Source organism: Oncorhynchus masou, chromosome 33 (assembly GCF_036934945.1).
Source record: "Oncorhynchus masou masou isolate Uvic2021 chromosome 33, UVic_Omas_1.1, whole genome shotgun sequence".
NCBI lineage: Eukaryota > Metazoa > Chordata > Actinopteri > Salmoniformes > Salmonidae > Oncorhynchus > Oncorhynchus masou.
In genome coordinates, this window is record NC_088244.1 from 18700970 (window position 1) to 18728335 (window position 27366).

At 42.7% G+C, this 27366-nt stretch overlaps 1 protein-coding gene across 5 annotated transcripts in view; it reads left to right on the top strand.

Moving 5' to 3' along the window:
- The window catches only part of LOC135527958 (transmembrane and coiled-coil domains protein 1-like), a 123310-nt gene that overhangs the window by 90649 nt on the left and 5295 nt on the right, over window positions 1–27366 (top strand). For 2 of the 5 annotated variants that reach the window (XM_064956653.1, XM_064956654.1), the window contains 2 exons: window positions 22227–22484; window positions 25647–26335. In XM_064956653.1, the coding sequence (XP_064812725.1) occupies window positions 22227–22484; window positions 25647–26335 (947 nt within the window). Of the gene's footprint in view, window positions 1–3313; window positions 4090–13695; window positions 13826–16000; window positions 16194–22226; window positions 22485–25646; window positions 26336–27366 lie in introns of those variants that run through there. The other 3 variants (XM_064956655.1, XM_064956656.1, XM_064956657.1) reach the window with 3 other exon arrangements.

Below are 27366 nucleotides of genomic sequence, written 5' to 3' on the forward strand. Positions count from 1 at the left end.
TTTGTAATGAGCTTTGCCCCAAACAAGACCACATTTGGTTGGTTTGGTCCAGACCAAATCTTAACCAATCATAGACATCTATGTTTCATAAGTTTGAACATCACAGTAAAGCACAGTAGAGTACAGTAGATGAAGTAAGGTAAAGTAGATATGTTCAGTACAGTAAGGTACAGTAAAGTAGATATGTTCAGTACAGTAAGGTACAGTAAAGTAGATATGTTCAGTACAGTAAGGTACAGTAAAGTAGATATGTTCAGTACAGTAAGGTACAGTAAAGTAGATATGTTCAGTACAGTAAGGTACAGTATTGTAGATATGTTCAGTACAGTAGATGAAGTAAGGTAAAGTAGATATGTTCAGTACAGTAAGGTACAGTACAGTAGATGTGTTCAGTACAGTAAGGTACAGTAAAGTAGATATGTTCAGTACAGTAAGGTACAGTAAAGTAGATATGTTCAGTACAGTAAGGTACAGTAAAGTAGATATGTTCATTAGAGTATAATACAGTACATTATACCGTACTCTACTTTAACATGTCCTACTCTACTTTTCTTTACTATACAGTTATGTTCTGTACTGTACTGTTCTCAACTGTACAGTGCTGTCCAAACTTGTTAAACATAGTTGTCTATGATTGGTTAAGATTTGGCCCGGCCAGGGCGGACTGACCAAATTTCAACTACTTTTCAACATCCATGGATGTGCTGGGAGAGTTGCCATTAATTGGGGAGAGAAGAGAGAGAAATAGAGTGGGAGAGAGAGATGGAGAGAGAGATGGAGGGGTTTTCCAGACTGTTGTCACACCCTTGCTTTGACCACCATACGACAGAAAGAGAAAGAAAACAGTTATGAGCTGAACATAACAGTATGCCAGTGGAAGGGAGGACAGTAGCAGCTGACCCAACTGTGGTTTGGGATGACTATGATTTCCCATTGTAGCCAATTTAACTGCAGTCATTTTCTGTAATTCCGTTATCAATTTGGTTACAGAGTTTTAATCACTTAATAATTAATAAACAAATCTGATATCAGTAAAAACAATACAACTATTTGATAGGTCTACCTTTACTTTTTACTTCTGTGAACTTTCCTTATCCTCCCTCATCCTCCCTCAAGAAATTTGAAAATATCTTAAATATATGTGGGTTTTTGGTAACGGAATTACAAGGCACAAGGCAAAGTTTCTTAAATTTACAGAAGGCAAATAGTTTCTCCAAAACAAAGTATAAGTGTTGATATTAGTTGGCAGGGGTCTTCTACATTTATTGTGTTTTGATTTATTTCTAATACCTTTTTAAGACTTTTTCTGGTAGGTGTTTTATAAGACCCCTTTTCCATCTGTTTGACCAGAATTCAAAGCATTTGCTTATTCCACATTTTTAGGGTGGAAAATTGTTGGAAAATGTATATGCCTTAATAATAAACTCTTAGCTTTCATTTGACACCCAATTTGACATGCTCCTCTAAACGTCATGTTGGTGCTCAGGGGTTCTTTTACATGGAAATGCACCACTTCAGAGGCTTGAATGAATAGTCGTCGTTGACCGTGGATAGCAGATAAAGAGAATATTGCTTTAGTGATGGTGTCACGTTCTGACCATAGTTCTGTTATTTTATTCTTTGTTTTAGTATGGTCAGAGCGTGAGTTGGGGTGGGCAGTCTGTTTGTTTTTCTATGTTGGTTTTTGTGTTCGGCCTAGTATGGTTCTCAATCAGAGACAGGTGTCGTTAGTTCTCTGATTGAGAATCATACTTAGGTAGCCTGGGTTTCACTTTTGGTTTGTGGGTGTTTGTTTCCGTGTGAGTGTTTGGACCACACGGTACTGTTTTGGTTTTGTTAATTCACGTCATCGTTTATTTTTTTGATTCAGTGTTCAGTGCTTTCTTTAATTAAAATCATCATGAACACTTACCACGCTGCGCTTTGGTCCAATCCTCCACAGACGAAGAGGAGGAAAGCCGTTACAGATGGGCAGTTTGACAATAGGCCTGTCTGTGTCTTTGGTAATAGTGCAGGGGGGTTGATTTATAAAGCCTGCAAGCAGCCATGTGCCCACACACACACACACACACACACACACACACACACACACACACACACACACACACACACACACACACACACACACACACACACACACTCTCAGAATCCTCAGAATAACTGAAGCCTACTCTTATGTAAGCAGCCTTTCCCCTAAACTCCAGCCTCTCTCTCTCTGGGTGTGGGTCCCTCCATTCCCTCCCTTCCTCCCTCCCCACAGTCCCTCATTAAAGCCTTTTATTCATCCCCCTGCCCTCCCTTCTCCTTCTCTCTCCATCCTCCTCTCCCTCCCCCAATTCATTTCTGTACAGAGGCTCTTTGGCAGCCCCCCCCCTGCTTTTCCCCCTACGTGCCCCGCTTCGCTTCTCCCCCTAATTGGTTGTGAGCCGTTGGTATACAAACACACACACACACACACACACACACACACACACACACACACACACACACACACACACACACTTCTGCATTACGGTCTTGTTGGTCATATGACTGTATAATCTGAAAAGGGGTTTATGGTGTAGCTGTTTTTCAGCTAAAACTGATTCTGTTTCCTCAGATAGAAAACCTAGTCAGCCTTAATCAAATGAACAACACTGGTTTGTTTAGTACTGTGACATCATGTTTTCTACAGTATGTGGAATGTGGATGTGTGTTGAGTAACATCAGGCCCAGCTGCAGTATCCAGTAGGAACAGAGATGAGATCATAGGCTTCTGATGCAAGGCTAATTGGGATTTAAGGCAGATGATTTTCTAATAGATGTGTTAAAATGAAAGCAGGGCATTCTGACTGTGAGAGTTGATTGGCTGAGAGTTTAATTTAATCAAAGCTCATTGGTCGTGGTATGCAGGCTATGTGAGGTAGTTGTTTTCAGTGTGCTTGCCGTCAGTGCTCATTGGCTGTGACATTGAACCTGTGGAAGATAATTGGCTCAGCCTTGACAGTTTGTTTCTACCCTTTTGAGATGTTTTCTCCATCAGATAGCCAACTGCAGAATTTCACTGGCCCAAAAACTGTGTCAGAATAAAATACTTTCCCTCTTCACCCCTTCCCTGTTCGCTCGCTCCCTCTCTCGCTTCCCTCTCTCCCTCCCTCTTGTTCTTTCGCTCACACACACAGTGACAGCTCCTGGAGGGCTCTTTTCTCCTCCCTGCTCCCTCGATCCCCTCACATCCGTCCTCAGGGTCTGTCTTTCTCTCTTTTTCTCCCTCAGTAGATTTTACACCCTGTGGACTCTGGAAACTTAACCCTGCGTTCAAACTGCAGTCAACTCTGCCTTCAGTTAACCCTACGTTCAATCTTCTGTCAGTCCTTCCTTCAGTTAACCCTGCGTTCAAACTGCAGTCAACTTTATTCAGTTCAACTGTCACTTCTTGTCATTCCGAGCCTTCATCAGGACCACCCGACGCTGCGAGGAGTACTTGTTCTTCCAGGAGCGCTGTGCCCTATGGTGTTGTGTTCGCTGAAGCATGTGTGTGTGTGCTCCATAGGCTTGGCGTTAGCTGGACTCTCTCTCCTCTCTGTAGGCTGTGTGATCAGTGAAGCATGGATTCAGCAGAGCTGCTGCTCTATCAGTCTCTCAGGCTGCCAGCAGGACAGGCTGATAGCAGGACAGGCTGATAGCAGGGTCTCCCAGGGCTGTGGACTCCGTGGTGACTGTGGTCTCTGGATTTCGTTCTCTGTCTGAAAGTGGGGTCTGGTGTTGGATGGCTGGTTGAGCAGTGGACTCTGCTTGTGATGAAGGCCCTGTGCTGGACAGTGGACTCTGCCTCAGTGGATCAGCCTTGATACATTCCTTTGGCTTCTTTGTCTAGTGGACCTTAGACCCTCTTTTTTTATTCCCTGTGTGAAGTGGACTTTGTTCCAAGAGGACCTGTCAGTGAGTCTGTCCAATGTGGCTGTGGCCATCTCCTATGGGCCAGACTGATGCCTCCTTTCCCTCTGAGGTGTATATGAGGCTGTGTGAGGCTCCATGCACCCCCCCATCATGGAGGTCATCTTCAACCTGATAACTGCTGACCCCTCTCCACCTCCTTCCCCCACAACCGTGAGTCTCCATCTGTATACAGCGTGTGCCTGTGTGTGTGTTCATCTGTTGGACCTCACAGCATGTGCACGTACATCTCTAAATGTTGTCATTCATTTAATATGCATGTGTTCACATCCATGTGGGTATCCCTCCAAATGCAGAGTCTATGAGTGTTAATGTGTATACAATGTGTCAAAGTGTCCTTGCATTACATGAACCAGTACATACCTATGTTGAAATCCTAACAGCGCATTTGATTTAAAAGCTGTGAGTTGCGGGTAGAGTCCAGAGGCCTGTACTGAGAGGCTTTGAGAGGACGTCATGGGGACTGAAAGCCTGTGTTGTGATGGCTGGGCTGGGCTAAGCCATAATGTTTCAACAGGCTCCCAGTTTAGTTTAGTTTAGTCTTGTGTGGTTTTTTTCCTGTTGGAAGTGGACACAACAGGCTTTTCTCCCAGACCCTCTGAATTCTTCAACACAACAAAAGTTAGCTGCTGGTGAGCTTGGTGGGTGTGTGTGTGTGTAAATCACTGCATGCCCAGCGTCACACAGAGTTATGTAATTGTCCCTAGCTATTGAATGGACCTCATTGTTGTCCGATTGGAACCCCTTAAAGGCACACAAAAAGCGGATTTCCATTCAAAACTGTCCTTCCTCAATATCAGAGCTGCTTAATTTGGCAGGGCTGGGTGGGAACTGAGACCATCAGGAAAGAAGAGGAGAGGAGGAAAAAGGGAAGAAAAGAGCAAAGAGGGTATAGATTTGGAAGAAGAGCAGAAGAGGGATGAAGAGAGGAGAAGGGAAGAGAGGAGGAGAGTCATGAAGACTGGGGGAATGGAGAACGGGAGAGGAGAGGCATTGGGAACTTGTGTTGATGAGTTTGGCTTGCACTGCTCTAGAGAGGGGAATTCCAGATCCTAAGCCCAACAGTGTCTCCCAGTCTGCCAACTCATAGTGAGCTATGCAGTAAGATCTCCCTAGTCCTAGAATAGCCCTACACTGTAAGGTCTGCTGTGTACATTCTACTGCTAAATCATTTATTAAGATCATTTTGACATGGAACACTCACATGCTCTGATGTTCTAGCTAGACTTTATTCAGGTGTCCTGAGGTCTTGGCACACTCACACACTCACACACTCACACACTCACTCACTCACTCACACACACATCAGTCTTGTCAGTTCTAATCAGTCCTATCAGATCTGTGATCTCTCTGAGTCAAGAATAGACCCACATTCACAAAACATGGAAACTTTTCTTAACCTGTGAATGTTTCATTGAAACATATTGTATCTTATCAATTTTTGAGAAAGACTGCCGATATGACAGAGGTTGAGTGACTAATGTTCTTGTGAATCCTTTGTGTCTCTGTAACTCTTTTGGGCTGTTTACCAGAACAGTTAGGAGGATGGAGATTATTTGTTGTGTTTGGTGTCATGACTGAGTGATCAAGTTTCAGCTGGATTAATCATACTGTAATTAAAGATGGGTTTCTATGGCAACCCGTAAGATTATGTTCATTTCCCACCGTTATCAGATGCAAACATGTTGAATGAAGAAGTGCTAGAATTTCTCATTAGCACACACAAACATATGGACATAAAAACTGCCAAATATGCAAAGCAAGGCTAAAGAACGTAAAATGTAATGCGAGGTAAAGACCACCCTCAAGACTAGATCAGTATAAAAGACCACAGGCCTCATTTATCAACCGTGCGTATGCTCAAATCTGTGCGGAAACTATTTCCATGCGGTGTGAGATAAATCAATATGAATGTTTGCTTGAGAGTGTGTGAATTTACTCAAAGCCATTACTATGCATAGGCCAAGTGGTGGGAAAGGGAAGTGCTTGTCAAACGTACCCTAGTGAATGGGGAAAATATATGTTGAAATTGTGAGTAATAATACAAATATTTTTTAAGTGATTTCATTATATTTCCATTGTGATTTCATGCAACATATTGTGACAGGTTATATCATTTTATTTGAACACTTCCATGCATTTGTTACAATAATCATCCATATGAAGTGCAGTCATTTGTTAAATTAGAGGCACGTGTGAAAGTGAAACCATTGAAATGCTATAAAAGACTGAGATAATGGGAAATCAAATGAGATGAGATGGCTGATCTTGCTCTGTTGAAAGATTTGGCATTTATCAGAGATGGTTGATCTTTCTCTGTTTTGGCAATTCACAGAGAGCCTGTTTTTAGAGACAGGTGGGACTTTTTTTTGCAGAAGGTACAGATTGACTTATCAGATATCGTTTCCAAAACCAATCTTATAGGATTGTTGCGAGGATTTAAGACCTACTTTAGAAAGGCACATGTCATTCCAGTGCACATCCAAGTGCTAATCAACCATCAGGTTTTTGTCAAAGGGCACTTTGATCAGCATCTTACAGCCCTCGATAAGCCAATGTTTTGGATGCAAACATCAGAAAAATGAACAGTTACATAACAATTTCCATACACCATCGCACCACAGGTTGAAGTCTAGGTTTTTGCTTGCCATTCATGGGTTCCCAAATACAAATGGAGCAATGATTGGTTATGTGATGCGCAAAAGAATGAATGAATGTGGTGGTCAGGTGGAACGCACGACTTGTTCATCCTGCAGAACAGCAATGATGACCTATAGGCCTACACTCTCAGAAAAAAGGAGCTATCTAGAACCTGAAAGTTTCTTTGGCTGTCCCCATAGGATAACCATTTGAAGAACACTATTTGGTTCCAAGTAGAACAGTTTAGGTTCCAGGTAGAATCCTTTTTGGTTCCATGCAGAACCCTTTCCACAGAGGGTTCTACATGGAGCTAAAAAGGGTTCTACATAGAGCCAAAAAAGGTTATTCTATGGGGACAGCCGAATAAACCTTTTGGAACGCTTTTTTTTAAGAGTGTACAGGAGGGAGTTGTTGAGGATGGATGATTTATTGGTGAGTGTTGCCTACTCATTTGAGGTATATTTACCATTGCTAAAGCAACTTGAATTGTCCTAATGGTCCTCTCTTTGTAGCTATGTTTTATTTCTACTGGTCAAGCCACAACTGAGCGAGCCAAATAAAACCTTTTGGTTGTATTCAATCTCTGACACTAGCACCTCTCTTTAAGTCTCTTAAAAGTTTTTTTTGTTAGCTTTTTTTGGTTGCGCCATTGTATTTCATGATATGGTTGTTGTATATTCCCACAGGCTTTAAATGGATGATTTTGACCATATATGGTTAATTAGAGGTGTTTTGGAATTAAAATTGTCAAGGTTGTGGGCAAGAACTGAGGCTGAGAACAATTGATATTTATCAATGGTTATCTCCTACTGGTGTGCGTATGATGCTTGTAGGGTTGTTTAATAAATCACACTTTTTCATTGTGTTCTAATGTTCTATTCCATTTGTAAGTAGTATTTTAGAATAGGCAATATTGATAAATGAGGCCCCAGATGAGTAAATATCTGACATGGGGTGGATCTGGAGATGGCCTCTCACGTCAGCATCTCTCTGTTGCCTGCGCTCCCCGCTTGTTCCATCAAACCCTTGCAACTTATCCAGAACGTCGCAGGCCGCCTAGGGTTCATCCTTCTTCAAGACCCTGGTGCTTTGCTACAGAGCAGCAAGGGGAACTGCCCCTCCCTACCATCAGGCTATACTCAAACCCTACAACCCAACCTGGGTACTCTGTTCTGCCACCTCTGGTCTCTTGTGCACCCCACCCCTATGGGAGGTCGGCTCCCACTTAGCCTAGACAAAGGTGTGAAATGTGGTTGTCCCACCTAGTTATCTTTAGATGGAATGCACTAATTGTAAGTCACTCTGGATAAGAGCGTCTGCTAAATGACTAAGATGTAAATGACCCAGAAGCCATTAGGGGTCTTTCCTGGTGTCCATCAGGCAGGTCAACCAGATACTAGTAAGATTAGTGTTTATCTGTGGGGCGTGGGTCCACCCAAACCTTCCCCCAGCCTCCCTAACAGGGTGTGCCTGTTTGTCCAGGGACTGGTTGGTTGTGTAATAGCTACTGATCCAGGCAAAGCCGGTCAGCACCCTAAGAAACCAGGACTGGCTTACAAAGATCCACCACAGGCCTGGGAAATGTCATAATCCTACACACACACACACACACACACACACACACACACACACACACACACACACACACACTACAACACTAATGTTTATAAAACACACACCGCACGCAGTAGGACCACATTCCGACCCCGCAGGTCAGGACCGTGTCTTACAGTAAGTGTTTTTTTTATTTTTTTATTTCACCTTTATTTAACCAGGTAGGCTAGTTGAGAACAAGTTCTCATTTGCAACTGCGACCTGGCCAAGATAAAGCATAGCAGTGTGAACAGACAACACAGAGTTACACATGGAGTAAACAATTAACAAGTCAATAACACAGTAGAAAAAAAGGGGAGTCTATATACATTGTGTGCAAAAGGCATGAGGAGGTAGGCGAATAATTACAATTTTGCAGATTAACACTGGAGTGATAAATGATCAGATGGTCATGTACAGGTAGAGATACTGGTGTGCAAAAGAGCAGAAAAGTAAATAAATAAAAACAGTGTGGGGATGAGGTAGGTGAAAATGGGTGGGCTATTTACCAGTAGACTACGTACAGCTGCAGCGATCGGTTAGCTGCTCAGATAGCACATGTTTGAAGTTGGTGAGGGAGATAAAAGTCTCCAACTTCAGGGATTTTTGCAATTTGTTCCAGTCACAGGCAGCAGAGTACTGGAACGAAAGGCGGCCAAATGAGGTGTTGGCTTTAGGGATGATCAGTGAGATACACCTGCTGGAGCGCGTGCTACGGATGGGTGCTGCCATCGTGACCAGTGAACTGAGATAAGGCGGAGCTTTACCTAGCATGGACTTGTAGATGACCTGGAGCCAGTGGGTCTGGCAACAAATATGTAGCGAGGGCCAGCCGACTAGAGCATACAAGTCGCAGTGGTGGGTGGTATACGGTGCTTTAGTGACAAAACGGATGGCACTGTGATAAACTGCATCCAGTTTGCTGAGTAGAGTGTTGCAAGCAATTTTGTAGATGACATCGCCGAATTCGAGGATCGGTAGGATAGTCAGTTTTACTAGGGTAAGTTTGGCGCCGTGAGTGAAGGAGGCTTTGTTGCGAATAGAAAGCCGACTCTTGATTTGATTTTCGATTGGAGATGTTTGATATGAGTCTGGAAGGAGAGTTTACAGTCTAGCCAGACACCTAGGTACTTATAGATGTCCACATATTCAAGGTCGGAACCATCCAGGGTGGTGATGCTCGTCGGGCATGCGGATGCAGGCAGCGATCAGTTGAAAAGCATGCATTTGGTTTTACTAGCGTTTAAGAGCAGTTGGAGGCCACGGAAGGAGTATTGTATGGCATTGAAGCTCGTTTGGAGGTTAGATAGCACAGTGTCCAAGGACGGGCCGGAAGTATATAGAATGGTGTCGTCTGCGTAGAGGTGGATCAGGGAATCGCCCGCAGCAAGAGCAACATCATTGATATCTACAGAGAAAAGAGTCGGCCCGAGAATTGAACCCTGTGGCACCCCCATAGAGACTGCCAGAGGACCGGACAGCATGCCCTCCGATTTGACACACTGAACTCTGTCTGCAAAGTAATTGGTGAACCAGGCAAGGCAGTCATCCGAAAAACCGAGGCTACTGAGTCTGCCGATAATTATATGGTGATTGACAGAGTCGAAAGCCTTGGCAAGGTCGATGAAGACGGCTGCACAGTACTGTCTTTTATCGATGGCGGTTATGATGTCGTTTAGTACCTTGAGTGTGGCTGAGGTGCACCCGTGACCGGCTCGGAAACCAGATTACACAGCGGAGAAGGTATGGTGGGATTCGAGATGGTCAGTGACCTGTTTGTTGACTTGGCTTTCGAAGACCTTAGATAGGCAGGGCAGGATGGATATAGAGGGTCCAGATTGTCAAGCCCAGCTGATTTGTACGGGTCCAGGTTTTGCAGCTCTTTCAGGACATCTGCTATCTGGATTTGGGTAAAGGAGAACCTGGAAGGGCTTGGGCGAGAAGCTGCGGGGGGGGGGGCGGAGCTGTTGGCCGAGGTTGGAGTAGCCAGGCGGAAGGCATGGCCAGCCGTTGAGAAATGCTTGTTGAAGTTTTCAATAATCATGGATTTATCGGTGGTGACCGTGTTACCTAGCCTCAGTGCAGTGGGCAGCTGGGAGGAGGTGCTCTTGTTCTCCATGGACTTCACAGTGTCCCAGAACTTTTTGGAGTTGGAGCTACAGGATGCAAACTTCTGCCTGAAGAAGCTGGCCTTAGCTTTCCTGACTGACTGCGTGTATTGGTTCCTGACTTCCCTGAACAGTTGCATATCGCGGGGACTATTCGATGCTATTGCAGTCCGCCACAGGATAAGAGCGTCTGCCAAATGACTTAAATGTAATGTAAATGTAATCGACCTGGCCCGGGTATCCTGGAAGGACATTGACCTCATCCCGTCAGTTGAGGATGCCTGGTCATTCTTTAAAAGTAACTTCCTCACCATTTTAGATAAGCATGCTCCGTTCAAAAAATGCAGAACTAAGAACAGATACAGCCCTTGGTTCACTCCAGACCTGACTGCCCTCGACCAGCACAAAAACATCCTGTGGCGGACTGATGACCAGTTAGCTGAAGACCGCTAGCATAGCTGGTAGTTAGCTGGCTAGCTTCAGTTGAGGGGTTCCGGTTCCGAAGTAAATATAAATACTTTAGGAAAAAAATTAGCTACATTGGGTGAGGCGGGTTGCAGGAGAGTATTTGGAAGCTGAGGTTTAGCAAAATGATTTAAAAGATATGCAAAGAAAAAATATGTAAAAACGAAAAAAGACGATATATATATAAGGGACAAGGGACACGACACGTCTTACTGCTACGCCATCTTGGACCACATGTCAAGTCCAGCTGATTTGTACGGGTCCAGGTTTTGCAGCTCTTTCAGAACATCTGCTATCTGGATTTGGGTAAAGGAGAACCTGGAGAGGCTTGGGCGAGTAGCTGCGGGGGGGCTGCAGGGAGGGGGGGGGTTCACTGGTGGGGTCATCCTCCTCTTATAGAAGTAGTCTTGTCATCTTTCCTCTGCCCTCTCTCACCTCTCCTCTTATAGAAGTAGTCATGTCATTTTTCCTCTGCCCTCTCTCACCTCTCCTCTTATAGAAGTAGTCTTGTCATCTTTCCTCTGCCCTCTCTCACCTCTCCTCTTATAGAAGTAGTCCTGTCATCTTTCCTCTGCCCTCTCACCTCTCCTCTTATAGAAGTAGTCATGTCATCTTTCCTCTGCCCTCTCTCACCTCTCCTCTTATAGAAGTAGTCCTGTCATCTTTCCTCTGCCCTCTCTCACCTCTCCTCTTATAGAAGTAGTCCTGTCATCTTTCCTCTGCCCTCTCTCACCTCTCCTCTTATAGAAGTAGTCCTGTCATCTTTCCTCTGCCCTCTCACCTCTCCTCTCGACGCCACTTACTCTTCTCCTCTCTGTATTCCCCTTCTCAAACCTCCCCTGTTACACTTATCTACACAAAGACACATTCCTATCAACATTTCTGATTCCGATTTTGATGTGGTGGGTTCTGGGAGATTGAATTTAAGCATATTTAGTTGAAGTCTAGATGTGTAGAGAAAGTGATTCAGGTGTAGATATTACATAATCATGTGAAATCCTTGTTAAGATATGGATATGAAGTTGGGTTTTCTTCTGTTATGTTTAGCACTGGGTCATGAGGCTTGAATAAATATCAGTTATGAAATTCTACTGCAAATGTATATTTAGAATCAACTGTATTACAGCATGACTTTGGCCAACTTTACACCTGGGCTTAAACTGTTTGGAATGTCAACATTGTTGACCTAGAATGAAGCCACAACACTAGTCTCTCTCTCTCTCTCTCTCTCTCTCTCTCTCTCTCTCTCTCTCTCTCTCTCTCTCGGGTTTCCCTCACAATCTCACATGCAGCAAAGGTACAATGATCTTCTGGGTTCACCTTACTGTATGCTCTGATAAGTGTGATACATGCACTAAACTTGAGCCTGCAGATGGCCAGAGACATTACACACTCTTAGAAAAAAGGTACTATCAAGACCCTTAAATGGTTCTTTGGCTGTACCCATAAGTGAACCCTTTGAAAACCCTTTTTGGTTGCAGGTACAACCCTTTTGGGTTCCATGTAGAACCCCTTTTACAGAGGGTTCTACATGGAACCAAACAGGGTTCTATCTGGATCCCAAAAGGGTTCTCCTATGGGGACAGCGGAAGAACCCTTTTGGAACCCTTTTTTCTAAGAGTGCAGATAATGCACATGAAATGGGGAACTGCAATTCACTTCGATTTTTGCACTTACCCACTTACTGGTATGTGCACTGATAAGGAATCGACTTATGGCTGACACGTTAGTTAGGCCAGAGCTACAGGGAATAAATAGGTCCAATCTATGACACACATACTCTATATCACACCATATTATGTACACTATATCATATTGGAACCTATGATGCAGTCAGGGATAAACTTTGCACTATAATCTGAACTGTATGTGCTGTGTGCATGTGTACTGTATACAGACAGAGATATACTCCGTCTAGGTGTAAACAGTAAGGTGTGCTCATCACAGTTGTATTGAGTTTGGAGTGAGTATATTTTCTCAGTGGCCAAGTACATCTATCTAGCTCTCTCTTTCTCTTTTTCACTCTCTTTCTCTCTCTCCCTTCCTTCCGCTCTCTGAAGAGATGTTGGCTCAGACTCGGATCATATCTAAATGACTGAATTTCACACTCCAGATTAGTTTCATAACCTTTTACCCCTTGCTTCTGTGGATCAGATGGAACACTGTCACTATGGTAATGTGTTCTGAGTTGGTGTGGATCTCTAGGGCATTTGGAGGAATCTGCTTTTATACAGCCCTTATTAGAGTCTGTCCTCCCTTCTAGCTCATAAATTGTTTATCAAGATAAAATGTAGGTCATACTCTGATAGAGGAGATGGTCATTATGGAATAATGACAGATTATCATGCTCCTTTTGCTGGTGTGTGTGTGTGTGTGTGTGTGTGTGTGTGTGCGTGTGTGTGTGTGTGTGTGTGTGTGTGTGTGTGTGTGTGTGTGTGTGTGTGTGTGTGTGTGTGTGTGTGTGTGTGTGTGTGTGTGTGTGTGTGTGTGTGTGTGTGTGTGTGTGAGAGATAGCCCCATGCGTTCTTGCATCTGTACCACTTATATAGTCTTGCTTAGTGTGCATTTTTGGCCAGGTTTATGGGGTGGATGGATTACTCCTGTGCCAGTCTGTGAGTGTCTCTGAGCTCCTCCTTATCACAGGAAAGCTTGTATCTCTGCGTTGCTTTTCAGGGAACTCTAGGTTCACTGTGGTCAGCTGACTCAACCATTGCTTGGCCTCTCCTTTATCTATCTCATAGTTAGCGGCCAGATAGTTATTTTAGTGGGCCGTTTCCAAGGCCACAATTAACCCGTGTCATCATATCTTTGATCTCACTTCTGCAGTTAAAGATATGTAGCCTCGTCTTATCATTGATGACGCACTAGTGGCCTATTGTATGGGGGGGGGGGGGGCACTGTACTGAGCTGTATATAAAAAGCTTGGGCCTCGTAATCATATTCCAGGTGGCTGAGAATGATGAGTGGAGTAGTTGGTGAGATGCAGCAGTGACCATGATGTTGCGTCAAAAGTGTTCATAATGGATATTGGACAAACGGATGATCTAGATAAAGGCCTGTGGATTCTCAACAGAACACATCATGTAAGTATATGCGTTATTGTAACATTGACTTGTAAAATGCCCCTACCCAGGTCACTAATCAACGTCTAACAACAAGTAGATATGTGATGCCAGTCAAATGCGTTAAATGTAACATTCGATGCCATTGCTGCCCTACTCTATGCACACGGCAGAAAAGAGTTCTCTGATTCATATCCTTGTCAGTCGGTGGCGTGACTCAAATGGGACTTTTCACTTCAGCTCAGGGCCGGCTCCAGGCATAAGCGACAATTAGCTTAGGAACTCAGTTCAACTTACAGTTGAGCGTTAGAATAGTAGAATACACAAGGTGTAAGTTCAGAATGTGGTTGTGGATCATCAGTTTTTCTCTTGTTTTGTCAGTCACTGACAGTCACTCAATTAGCCATGTCAGCTAACAATTCTTACATTGGTAAGTTAGTCTAGCCAGTTATCATGGCCGAATACTGAGCGGGCACGCATGGCATGTGCCCAGGGGCCCTGACCTCCAGGGGGCTCTCATTGATTTTGTAAGTCACTCTCACTCAGATATCATTAACATGGCATAAGTCATTGCAAAATGGTTAGAATTAGCTTTAAAACGGAAAAAAAAATCAAATTTTCCCCATAGCAAAATGAGTAGAATTTCTGTCCTAATAACACGCTTGTTTTCTTCTTGGGCCATTAAGTACTCATTATAAGATTTATAATTGGTTTAGTTACCTATCTGAGTAATCACGACATAGAGGCTGCTGAAGGCCTATGGCAGGGATCATCAACTAGATTCAGCTGCGGGTTTTTTCTTGGCCTGGGGGCCAGCAAATCATTTGTAGACTGCAGATTGACTGAACAGATATTCATATTAGACTAAAACATAATCATTTCAAATCTTGCTTACATTTGTATATGATCACATATATCTTTCACTATTATGTATGGGAAAGGTCTGGAACAGATTTCCTAAATGGAAATCACTTGGAGCTGATTTGCTGGTGTTTTTATGACCAACTATTATTATTATTGTTATTATAATTATTATTTTCAGAAAACTTTGGGGGGGGGGGGCAAATAATAATCCTTGCCAGTTGGGGAACCCTGACTTACAGTATAGGTTCAGTGAGACTGATCCACTGACACCTCACAGTTCAGCTGTCACGAGTCGCTTCCAATTCCCACCACTGGTGATTCATGGTAGCCGTAACATCTGTGAAAACGAAGAATGCACTTGGCATCTGAAATGCACCCGATCAAAGGCATGGGCATCAACGGCACTCCACAGGGGGCTTTTTCACACTTTGTTGTTGTGTGTGTGGGTGTGTGTGTGCGTTTGTGCGGCATATCTGAAGATGTTAGCCTGGTTGAGTTTGCCCCGCTGACACCTCTCTTCAGCGGCAGCTTGGCACAGAGAGAGAGGCAGAATGAGGGACAGGCAGAGATTTGATACAATCTCATTTCCACACCCAGCAATTTGTGCATTGTTCTGCCTTCTGCACTCTGTTGGTCAGTTTCTCCACCTCTGAGTTAATGACTGTTTTATCAACTGTTTTCAGAATGGAATGATTAAACCCAGATTAAGTTGGGTTTTTATAGAAATAGTTATAACACCAGGGGTTTGTTTCTGTAAATGGGCTACATGTAAAGGTCAAAAAGTTTTGGAGAGGTCAGATTTTATTTTCCTTTCCCCCTTTTTTGGAGAACATCCTATGTTCCATTTTTTCTGAGAAACCATTTGCATTGTGCAAGTCTTGTCTTTGCCCTTGAGATTGAGCAATCAATATTTCGCAAACTGATGTTGAGGATATGATTAATATTCTAATGTGACAGTGAAACAGAGAATATTGAGAAAGAAACTAATATTGAAGCTAAACTGGGATACTGTGTTCAAATGAGGAATGCATTTCTCCCCCCTCATAGCCATTCATATTTATCTTGAGACATACAATCCTTTTGTTCAACTCAAACATTTAAAAAATATATCTCTCTATGTACCTGAATTTACCAAGTTGCTTGATATAAATAAACATGAACAATCGATCTATGTCGCTGACTAAAGTACTGTTTTTGAACACTATCATCGGGACACGAGTGGTTAATGGTTGACGTTTGAGCACCTCTTGCACTTGGCTCGAGGCGGGATTGGAGGATGATGTCACCTATGTCGCGCGACGGGGAGCGTCGGGGAGTGGGAGGAGCGTCGGGGAGAGGAGGATAGCCAGTTTCAGGTACACTTCAACTTTCATAAGTTTGGAGTGTTGTGTTGTGAGAAACCGGCAAAGCCTCGGAGCGGGATACATTGGGATTTTATAAAAGAAGCTGCTGGACAGATGAAAACTGGCTACGGGAATAAGGGAAAATGCATTGGGAACAAGTACTCCGATTGACGAATGGCAAGGTGAGATAGATTAGATTTTGGTTTCGATGTCCCTTGTCCTTTTAAATGTAGCCTATCAGGTGTCTTGGTTTCAATAGACTGCGCATTGTAGTTTTGTAAAGGTGTCTCAAACGCCGGAAGCTGTGGTTACAGTGTGGTGCCTGTGCTCAATTAGTCATTTGTGCAGGCAGGTGAGCAACTGGCCGGTTTTGTATGTCTCAACTTCGACGTGCAAATACTTCCCAGTAAGCAAAACGAAGTTCAAAATACGTATTTTAGACGTATTTTCTAGACTTTGACATCACGTGCATTTCAGGTTTTAATTGAAAGGCTTGAAGACTATTTTCTAGATGTCGAAAATATGTCTTATACACAAATTTAAAAAATCTTAAATTAGTGTTGAATATTGGTATTTTCAGTATATCGAAAATACGTACTTTCCGGACATCGAAGCGACCTCTTATATGGACTTTGAAAAGACGTCCTTTTAGAACTTTGAAAATACACATTTTTGGGATGTTGAAAATATGCATGTTTCAGTCATTGATTCAAATTTGAACTACACATACATTCTGAATTAAGTAATCTTTCAATCATTCAATCGCAATAATATAGAAAAGAGGAGCCAACCATACATGGCGTCGGAATATATATTATTGCTCCCACCTGCAACTTTCCATTTGCACTTAAGTTACAGAATACTTCATCTACAATAACATTCTCAGTAACGGTTACATATGTCTTTTATTATCTTACTATGATATATTGTTGTTTATCTACCTTAGTTGAATGCACTGTCAGTCGCTCTGGATAAGAGTGTCTCCTGAATTACCAAAAATTAAATGTAAAAACAAACACTTGTAAAGCATTAAAGCATGCTGGGTATTATTCTAACGATCTCCTCCCCAAACAAGTGGGTCTGGTTGGTACAGACCAGATCCAAATCTTAACAAATCTTAGATGTCTAGTGTACTACTGTACTAAAAAATGTAGTATTGTCAGGATACCCGAATTTTGACTTTGATACTGGTACCAGGTTTACTATCACAATACTCGATACCATCACGATACTCAATACCAAAATGATACCAAAACGATACCACAGCAAGAAAAGAAGGCATATTAGCCAAAGCCACGGAATGGCACTTGATCCAGACAGATAAACTCAGCTATTGCTCTGTTCAATCGTTGGGCATCTTTTGAGCTCAGTATCATTATATTTTATTACATAAACATTTTTCAGAGACAGCCATGTATGCATTAATGAATCAATTATACAATAATTCAATCAATTTGACTTGATTTTTACCCATATAATTTCATGATTGCAATCATTTATTTGAATGGTAAATCTCTATTGATAAACTGGGTGAATCAAGATGTAGCCTAGGCCTATCCACAATATAGGTGTAGGTATATTCAATATGAGTGTGTGCATGCATTTAATTATTGAGCTTGTTTTTGCTGATTTCATGGAGCTACAGATGTTTCCCTTCCAGATCAAATCAAAGAATCTATTTCCCTTCCAAATCAAATCAAACAATCTGTTTCCCTTCCATTTGAGACTTCATTTATTGTACTGATCAACAACATTTGTATAGAAGTAGCTTACTTTATAACAGTGTGCGCTGTCTCTTTAACCAGTAATGAAGGCATTCATGATGCAGTCATTTTGCTGAGACAATAGATCAGATTTGGCAGAGACCGAATAAGTGAATGAAAAGGTTTTTGGTGTTAATCAGCTTTGAAATCAGCCTACTTTTTGATTTGTTTGCCAATCAGATGAAAACATGACTGGTTGTGTTCATTTCACATTACAATTGTATACATTTCTACTGTTAAATTACAGTGGGGCAAAAAAGTTTACTCAGCCACCAATTGTGCAAGTTCTCCCACTTAAAAGGATGAGAGAGGCCTGTAATTATCATCATAGGTACACTTCAACTATGACAGACAAAATGAGAAAGAAAAAAAAATCCAGAAAATCACATTGTAGGATTTGTAATGAATTTAATTGCAAATTATGGTGGAAATAAACTTTTGTTATTGACCAAATACTTATCTCAATACTTTGTTATATAGCCTTTGTTGGCAATGACAGAGGTCAAACGTTTTCTGTAAGTCTTCACAAGGTTTTCACACACTGTTGTTGGTATTTTGTCCCATTCCTCCATGCAGACCTCCTCTAGAGCAGTGATGTTTTGGGGCTGTTGCTGGGCAACACCGACTATCAACTCCCTCCAAAGATTTTCTATGGGTAGGCCATTTTTTATCTGGAGACTGGCTAGGCCACTCCAGGACCTTGAAATGCTTCTTACGAAGCCACTCCTTCGTTGGCCGGGCGGTGTGTTTGGGATCATTGTCATGCTGAAAGACCCAGCCACGTTTCATCTTCAATGCCCTTGCTGATGGAAGGAGGTTTACACTCAAAATCTCACGATACATGGCCCCATTCATTCTTTCCTTTACACGGATCAGTCGTCCTGGTCCCTTTGCAGAAAAACAGCCCCAAAGCATGATGTTTCCACCCCCATGCTTCACAGTAGGTATGGTGTTCTTTGGATGCAACTCAGCATTCTTTGTCCTCCAAACACGACGAGTTGAGTTTTTACCAAAAAGTTATATTTTGGTTTCATCTGACCATTGCTCTCTAGCAATCTTCAGATGGGCCTGGACATGTACTGGCTTAAGCAGGGCGACACGTCTGGCACTGCAGGATTTGAGTCCCTGGCGGCGTAGTGTGTTACTGATGGTAGGCTTTGTTACTTTGGTCCCAGCTCTCTGCAGGTCATTCACTAGGTCCCCCCGTGTGGTTCTGGGATTTTTGCTCAGCGTTCTTGTGATCATTTTGACCCCACGGGGTGAGATCTTGCGTGGAGCCCCAGATCGAGGGAGATTATCAGTGGTCTTGTATGTCTTCCATTTCCTAATAATTGCTCCCACAGTTGATTTCTTCAAACCAAGCTGCTTGCCTATTGCAGATTCAGTCTTCCCAGCCTGGTGCAGCTCTACAATTTTGTTTCTGGTGTCCTTTGACAGCTCTTTGGTCTTGGCCATAGTGGAGTTTGGAGTGTGACTGTTTGAGATTGTGGACAGGTGTCTTTTATACTGATAACAAGTTCAAACAGGTGCCATTAATACAGGTAATGAGTGGAGGACAGAGGAGCCTCTTAAAGAAGAAGTTACAGGTCTGTGAGAGCCAGAAATCTTGCTTGTTTGTAGGTGACCAAATACTTATTTTCCACCACAATTTGCAAATAAATTCATTAAAAATCCTACAATGTGATTTCTGAATTTTTTTTCTCATTTTGTCTGTCATAGTTGAAGTGTACCTATGATGAAAATTACAGGCCTCTCTCATCTTTTTAAGTGGGAGAACTTACACAATTGGTGGCTGACTAAATACTTTTTTGCCCCACTGTATGTCTTTACTAAACTCAGCAAAAGGACCCTGTCTTTCAAGGATAATTTGTAAAAATCCAAATAACTTCATATATCTTCATTGTAAAGGGTTTAAACACTGGTTCCCATGCTTGTTCAATGAACCATAAACAATTAATGAATATGCACCTGTGGAATGGTCGTTAAGACACTAACAGCTTACAGACAGTAGGCAATTAGAGTACAGTAGAACAGTACATTACAGTACAATACACAGTACACAAAAAAGTAGAGTAAAGTACAGTTTAGTAGAGTACATTAGTCAAGTAGCGTACAATACAGTACACTATACTTTACTTTTCCTGCGTGAACGTGCCTTAGGCATGCTGCAAGGAGGCAAAGGGAGTGCAGATGTGGCCAGGGCAATAAATTGCAATGTCCGTACTGTGAGACACCTAGGACAGCGCTACAGGGAGACAGGATGGACAGCTGATCGTCCTCGTGGCAGACCACATGTAACAACACCTGCACAGGATCGGTACATCCGAACATCACACCTGCAGGACAGGTACAGGATGGCAACAACAACTGCCCGAGTTACTCCAGGAACGCACAATCCCTCCATCAGTGCTCAGACTGTCCACAATAGGCTGAGAGAGGCTGGACTGAGGGCTTGCAGGCCTATTGAAAGACAGTTCATCACCAAACATCACCGGCAACAATGTCGCCTATGGGCACAAACTCACCGTCGCTGGACCAGACAGGACTGGCAAAAAGTGCTCTTCACTGACCAGTCGTGGTTTTGTCTTACCAGGGGTGATGGTCGGATTTGCGTTTACCGTCGAAGGAATGAGCGTTACACTAAGGCCTATACTCTGGAGCAGGATTGATTTGGAGGTGGAGGAGACTGAGCTTGTTGTCATTGCAGGCAATCTCAATGCTGTGCATTACAGGGAAGACATCCTCCTCCCTCATGTGGTACCCTTCCTGCAGGCTCATCCTGACATGACCCTGCAGCATGACAATGCCACCAGCCATACTGCTCGTTCCGTGCGTGATTACCTGCAAGACAGGGATGTCAGTGTTCTGCCATGGCCTCCGAAGAGCCCGGATCTCAATCCCACATGAGCACGCCTGGGGCCTGTTGGATCGAAGGGTGAGGGCTACGGCCATTCCCCCCAGAAATATCCGAGAACTTGCATGTGTCTTGGTGGAAGAGTGGGGTAACATCTCACGGCACTGGCAAATATGGTAGCAAATATGGTGCACTGGCAAATATGGTGCAGTCCATGAGGAGGAGATGCACTGCAGTATTTAATGCAGCTGGTGGCCACACCAGATACTGACTGTTACTTTTGATTTTGACCTCCCCCTTTGTTCAGGGAAACATTACTCCATTTCTGTTAGTCACATGGCTGTGGAACTTGTTTAGTTTATGTCTCAGTTGTTGAATCTTGTTATGTTCATACAAATATTTTGCTGAAAATAAACACAGTTGACAGTGAGAGGATGCATCTTTTTTTTGCTGAGTTTATTAGACCCATAAAAAATAGATTGCTCCCTTGAATGTCGTGGTATAATTCACACTCTGGACTCACTCTAAAATGGGTGTCAAAACAAAAACCAATGATTGCAAAGTTAAACCAACTACACAAGCACGTGGACTCCTTTTAATAATTTCCACAGAGAACTCTACAAACCACATTTACTTGAAGAACAGTGCAGATGTAAAGTGTGATAACAGAATTACGGTTTGTTTTGTTTGTCATCACTCTGTTACCAAACTTTGCATCTGCATTGGTTCTACATTGGTTTTGTAGAATTTGTGAAAATTGTTAAAAGTAGTCCTTGTGCATTGGTTTTTGTTAGACATAGATTTTAAAGGCCCACTGCAGTCAACCTGATTTCCTGCGTTTTTATATATATATTTCTACACTATGAGGTTGGAATAATATTTTGAAGATTCTGATAAATCCCTTTTAGTGTAAGAGCTATTTGAAAAGACCACCTGGAATTTCAGCCTGTTTTGATGGGATGAAGTTTTGGCATGCCTGGTAAATTAGTGTTGCAACCCTTTCTGCCAATAACAGCTCGATTTCAGTTTTCCCCTTCCACCTTAAACCACTCCCAGAAAGTCCTAGCAAAATTCCTGACAATTTGAATTGGGAAAAAATAACAATTTCCGTGGAATTGTTTAAAAGCAAAGGTTGTCTGTGTTCTACAGACATAGTCAGGTAGACCTAATCTGTGTGGAACAACTTTGACTCTAATCACAAATCCAACATCCTGTCAAACGTGATGAGCTGTAGGCACATTTTTGTGATTAGGTTCAATGATTATCCACCACCACTCATGATCAACCTTTTTGACTAAGCAGAAAGGTTCTATTTACTCTCTATTTTATATGCCATGCTACACAGTCAGTATTGATTCTGGGCATATGGAAGGAAATGGGTTATTTTTGTTGTAGAAATATTGTGATCATGAGTCACACACTTCAGAATGAGCTGACAGATAGTGGCCTCCCTTGCTGACACAGAGTCGAGTCTTTAGCAGAGGGGATTGCAGAAGAAGTCTCTCTTTCTCAGACCAGCATGTCAGCAAAACCTCAGGAATAACTGAGCTTCCTCAATATGCAACTTACACTTTTTAATCTCCCCCTCTTTTCTCCAGATTGAGCGGTTGGAGGTGAGTGGCTTGGCTCAGACCGCCCAGGCAGTGTTGTGTGGCGCTGATGGGTCGTTCCTCGGGGGTGAAGATGGCACCCCGGACCCCCAGCGTACCAAGCAGGCTATCGCCCAGCTGCAGCAGAAGATCCTCAAGCTCACAGAGCAGATCAAGATTGAGCAGACGGCCAGAGACGACAACGTGGCCGAGTACCTCAAACTGGCCAACAATGCTGACAAGCAGCAGAGTGCCCGCATCAAACAGGTGAGCATTGTTTTATGATCAAAGTTTTATTAGTTTTAATATGAAACCACAAAACTTCATGGAATGACAATACACAAGACAGTACTACTTTTACTGGATAACAGCTCTGCTAAATGATCGCATATATGACGACAATATACAGTTCCAGTCAAAATCTTGTAGGCACCTACTCATTCCAGGGTTTTTCTTTATTTTTAACTCTTTTCTGCATTGTAGAATAATAGTGAAGACTTCAAAACTATGAAATAAATAGTGTTTCAAAATAATGTTTCACAAATCAAAATATATTTTATATTTGAGATTCTTCAAAGTTGCCACCATTTGCCTTGATGAGAGCTTTACACACTGTTAATCACCTGGAATGCTTTTCCAACAGTCTTGAAGGAGTTCCTCCATATGCTGAGCAATTGTTGGCTGCTTTTCCTTCACTCTGCAGTCCAACTCATCCCAAACCATCTCAATTGGTTTGAGGTCGGGTGATTGTGGAGGCCAGGTCATCTGATGCAGCACTCCATCACTCTCCTTCTTGTTCAAATAGCCCTTACACAACCTGGAGGTGTGTTGGGTCATTGTCCTGTTGAGATATTCTTCCTCAGGCGAGCAAAACCTCGAGACTTCCTTAGATATTGTTCACCAGCTGTTGTTTACATATATGCATAGTCCACCAGCCATCGTCTTACCAGACACCGCTGTTCTATCCTGCTGATACAGTGTATAACCAGCCAGCTTTATGTTGATAATGTCATTGTTCAGCCATGACTCCATGAAGTATAAGATATTACAGTTTTTAATGTCCTGTTGGTAGTTTAATTTTCCTCGTAGGTCGTCGATTTTATTTTCCAATGATTGCATTTTAGCTGGAAGAACAGAAGGCAGGGGGGGGGGTTATTTGATTGCCTACGAATTCTCTGAAGGCAGCCCGACCTATGTCCTCTTTTTCTTCATTGTCTCTTCACGCAAATGACAGGGATTTTGGCCTGTTCCCGGGAAAGCAGTATGTTGTTCATTTCGGGCTCGTCAGACTCGTTAAAGGGGGAAAAAAGCTTCCATCTTCTGTATATCACCCTACCTTGTCACAACACAACTGATTGGCTCAAACACATTAAGAAGGAAAGAGATTACACAAATGAACTTTTAACAAGCCACACCTGTTTAATTGAAATGCATTCTATGATACTACCTCATGAAGCTGGTTGAGAGAATGCCAAGAGTGTGCAAAGTTGTCATCAAGGCAAAGGGTGGCTACTGTGAAGAATCTCAAATATAAAATATATTTTGATTTGTTTAACACTTTTTTGGTTACCTCATGATTCTATATGTGTTATTTCATCGTTTTGATGTCTTCACTATTATTCTACAATGTAGAAAGTAGTAAAAATATAGAAAAAGCCCTGAATGAGTAGGTGTGTCCAAACTTTTGACTGGTACTGTAAATCACCAAGATGTTGGGCTCAGGGACAGATCATCATTGTGTGTGTGTGTCAGCCAGTCTCCTTGTTTGTTATATTTCACTGAGCAAGAAGGGCTGATTTATCGAGTTACAATTTCTGTAACAAGCAGAGATATATGTGTACTATAAACACGTACGTGCTATAATATTTATAGTATGTTTATATATATATATATATATATATATACATACATACATACATACATACATACATACAGTTGAAGTCAAGTTTAAATACACTTAGGTTGGAGTCATTAAAACTCATTTTTCAACCACTCCACAAATGTCTTGTTAAAAACTGATTTTTTTGGCAAGTCGGTTAGGACATCTACTTTGTGCATGACACAAGTAATTTTTCCAACAATTGTTTACAGACAGATTATTTCACTTACAATTCACTGTATCGCATTTCCAGTGGGTCAGAAGTTTACATACACTAGGTTGACCGTGGCTTTAAACAGCTTGGAAAATTCCAGAAAAGTATGGCTTTAGAAGCGTCTGATAGGCTAATTGACATCATTTGAGTCAATGTGAGGTGTACCTGTGGATGTATTTCAAGGACTGCCTTCAATCTCAGTGCCTCTTTGCTTGACATCATGGGAAAATCGAAATGAATCAGCCAAGACCTCACAAAAATTGTAGACCTCTACAAGTCTTGTTCATCCTTGGGAGCAATTTCCAAACACCTGAAGGTACCACGTTCCTCTGTACAAACAATAGTACACAAGTATAAACACCATGGGACCACGCAGCCGTCATACCGCTCAGGAAGGAGACGCATTCTGTCTCCTAGAGATAAATGTACTTTGGTGCGAAAAGTGCAAATAAATCCCAGAACAACAGCAAAGGACCTTGTGAAGGTGCTGGAGGAAACGGGTACAAAAGTATCTATATCCACAGTAAAACAAGAAAATTATGTGGATATACTGAAGCAACATCTCAAGACACCAGTCAGGAAGTTAAAGCTTGGTCGCAAATGGGTCTTCGAAATGGACAATGACCCCAAGCATACTTCCAAAGTTGTGGCAAAATGGTTTAAGGACAACAAAGTGAAGGTATTGGAGTGGCCATCACAAAGCCCTGACCTCAATCCTATAGAAAATGTGTGGGCAGAACTAAAAAAGCGTGTGTGAGAAAGGAGGCCTACAAACCTTACTCTAGCTCTGTTGGGAGGAATGGGCCAAAATTCACCCAACTTATTGTGGGAAGCTTGTGGGAGGCTACTCGAAACGTTTCACCCAAGTTAAATATTTTATAGGCAATGCTACCAAATACTAATGGAGGGTATGTAAACTTCTGACCCACTGGGATTGTGATGAAAGAAATAAAAGCTGAAAGAAATGATTCTCTCTACTATTATTCTGACATTTCACATTCTTAAAATAAAGTGGTGATCCTAACTGACCTAACACAGGGAATATTTACTATGATTAAATGTCAGGAATTGTGAAAAACTGAGTTTAAATGTATTTGGCTAAGGTGTATGTAAACTTCCGACTTCAACTGTGTGTGTGTGTGTGTGTGTGTGTGTGTGTGTATATATATGTATGTATGTATGTATGTATGTATGTATGTATGTATGTATGTGTGTGTGTGTGTGTGTGTGTGTGTGTATGTATGTATATATGTATGTATATATATATATGTGTGTATATATGTATGTGTATATAAGTGTCCTATAACAGACACATAAGTGTCCTATATAACTGCAGGTGTTTGAGAAGAAGAACCAGAAGTCTGCCCAGACCATCCAGCAGCTGCAGAGGAAGCTGGAGCACTACCACCGCAAGCTGAGGGAGGTGGAGCACAACGGCATCCCTCGCCAGCCCAAGGACGTCCTCAGGGACATGCAGCAGGGCCTGAAGGACGTGGGGGCAAAGGTCACAGGCTTCAGTGAGGGCGTGGTGGACAGTGTCAAGGGAGGCCTCTCCAGCTTCTCCCAGGCCACGCACTCCGCCGCCGCCGGCGTCGTCTCAAAGCCCCGGGAGATTGCCTCACTGTTCCGCAACAAGTTTGGCAGCGCCGACAATATCCCCGGGCTGAAGGACTCCTTGGAGGATCCGTCAGGGGGCGAGGAGGGGGTGACTGGGGCCGGGGGGAGTTCTCTGGGAAGTGCAGGGCACCACCATCTGCAGTCCAGCCCCAAGTACGGCAGCGAGGATGACTGCTCCAGCGCTACGTCAGGGTCGGCAGGGGCCAACAGCACCACAGGGGCTCCCGGAGGCCCCCCCAGCTCCAAGGGGAACACCCTGGAGAGGAGCCAGAGCTCTAGCCTGGACATGCTACTACAGGAGGTGCAGGAGGGACAGGGGAGACTGGAGGAGAATCTGGAGGGGCTGAAGAGTCACTATCAGAGAGACTACACTGTCATCATGCAGGCCCTGCAGGAGGAACGATTCAGGTAGGGAGGGAGCTAGAGGACATGCTGTCATCATGCAGGCCCTGCAGGACGAACAATTTAGGTACTGACTTACTTAACCAATGATTTTTTTATATATATATATATATATATATATATACATACATATATATACATATACACATACATACATACTTACTTACTAGATTTTTGACAGTGGTGCTGTTTTGATGCCACTGTGCCTCCATCTTGGCACTTCCCCGCCATTGCAAACAATATTTTGGAAGCTATAGAAATCCATTTATTTCCCTTTGCTTTTGCCACATTTATTCTATGACAGACATCTTAATGCATACTTACAAATTATATTATGTAAGCTAAACATAAAAATAAAAAAATTCCTGAAAGTATCATTTTTAGCGATTACTAATGTTACTGTCCCCACTACAATTAAATATAATTTTGTCCTTGAAACATTCAATTGAAATACTGTAGAATTCCATTCGTTCCTATGAAGGACTGCTCCTACTGGGGAGTACCAAAATGGCCAACCGGTGGCTTCAAAGCCTCTCATTGGCCAATACATAGCATCAGCAATCCAGGTTTTATATACATCATTGTACTTAACACACTATATATGTAGAGAGAGAATAGAAGGAGAGAGCTAGAGGGAGTGAGAGAGAGCCCTGTAGGAAAAAACCCACACAGAGATGTATAAGGTTAACATTTGGAAGGTTATTGCAAAGTGATATTGATGTGTAGGTGTGTTTTCACTGAAACCAAACCCACTCTAATCAACATAAGACAGGTCAAAGCTTTATTGCCCTTCAAACTGAATTGTAAACTAGTGACAGTATCCATCATTTAGGCAGAGAGATCACCCCTAGACTACTAAAGTGAAGAGGTGTATGTACCTTTTAGTAAAGACACAACAGGTACAGAGAACCCATTCAAGTCTATTTATTTGGCACTTTTTACAAAACAGCATTGTCTCAAAGGGGGATGGGGGGGGGGGGTTTATCAAAACGCTGACTTGAGACTTGAAGCGGAAACCCTGAAACTCCCTTAAAGAC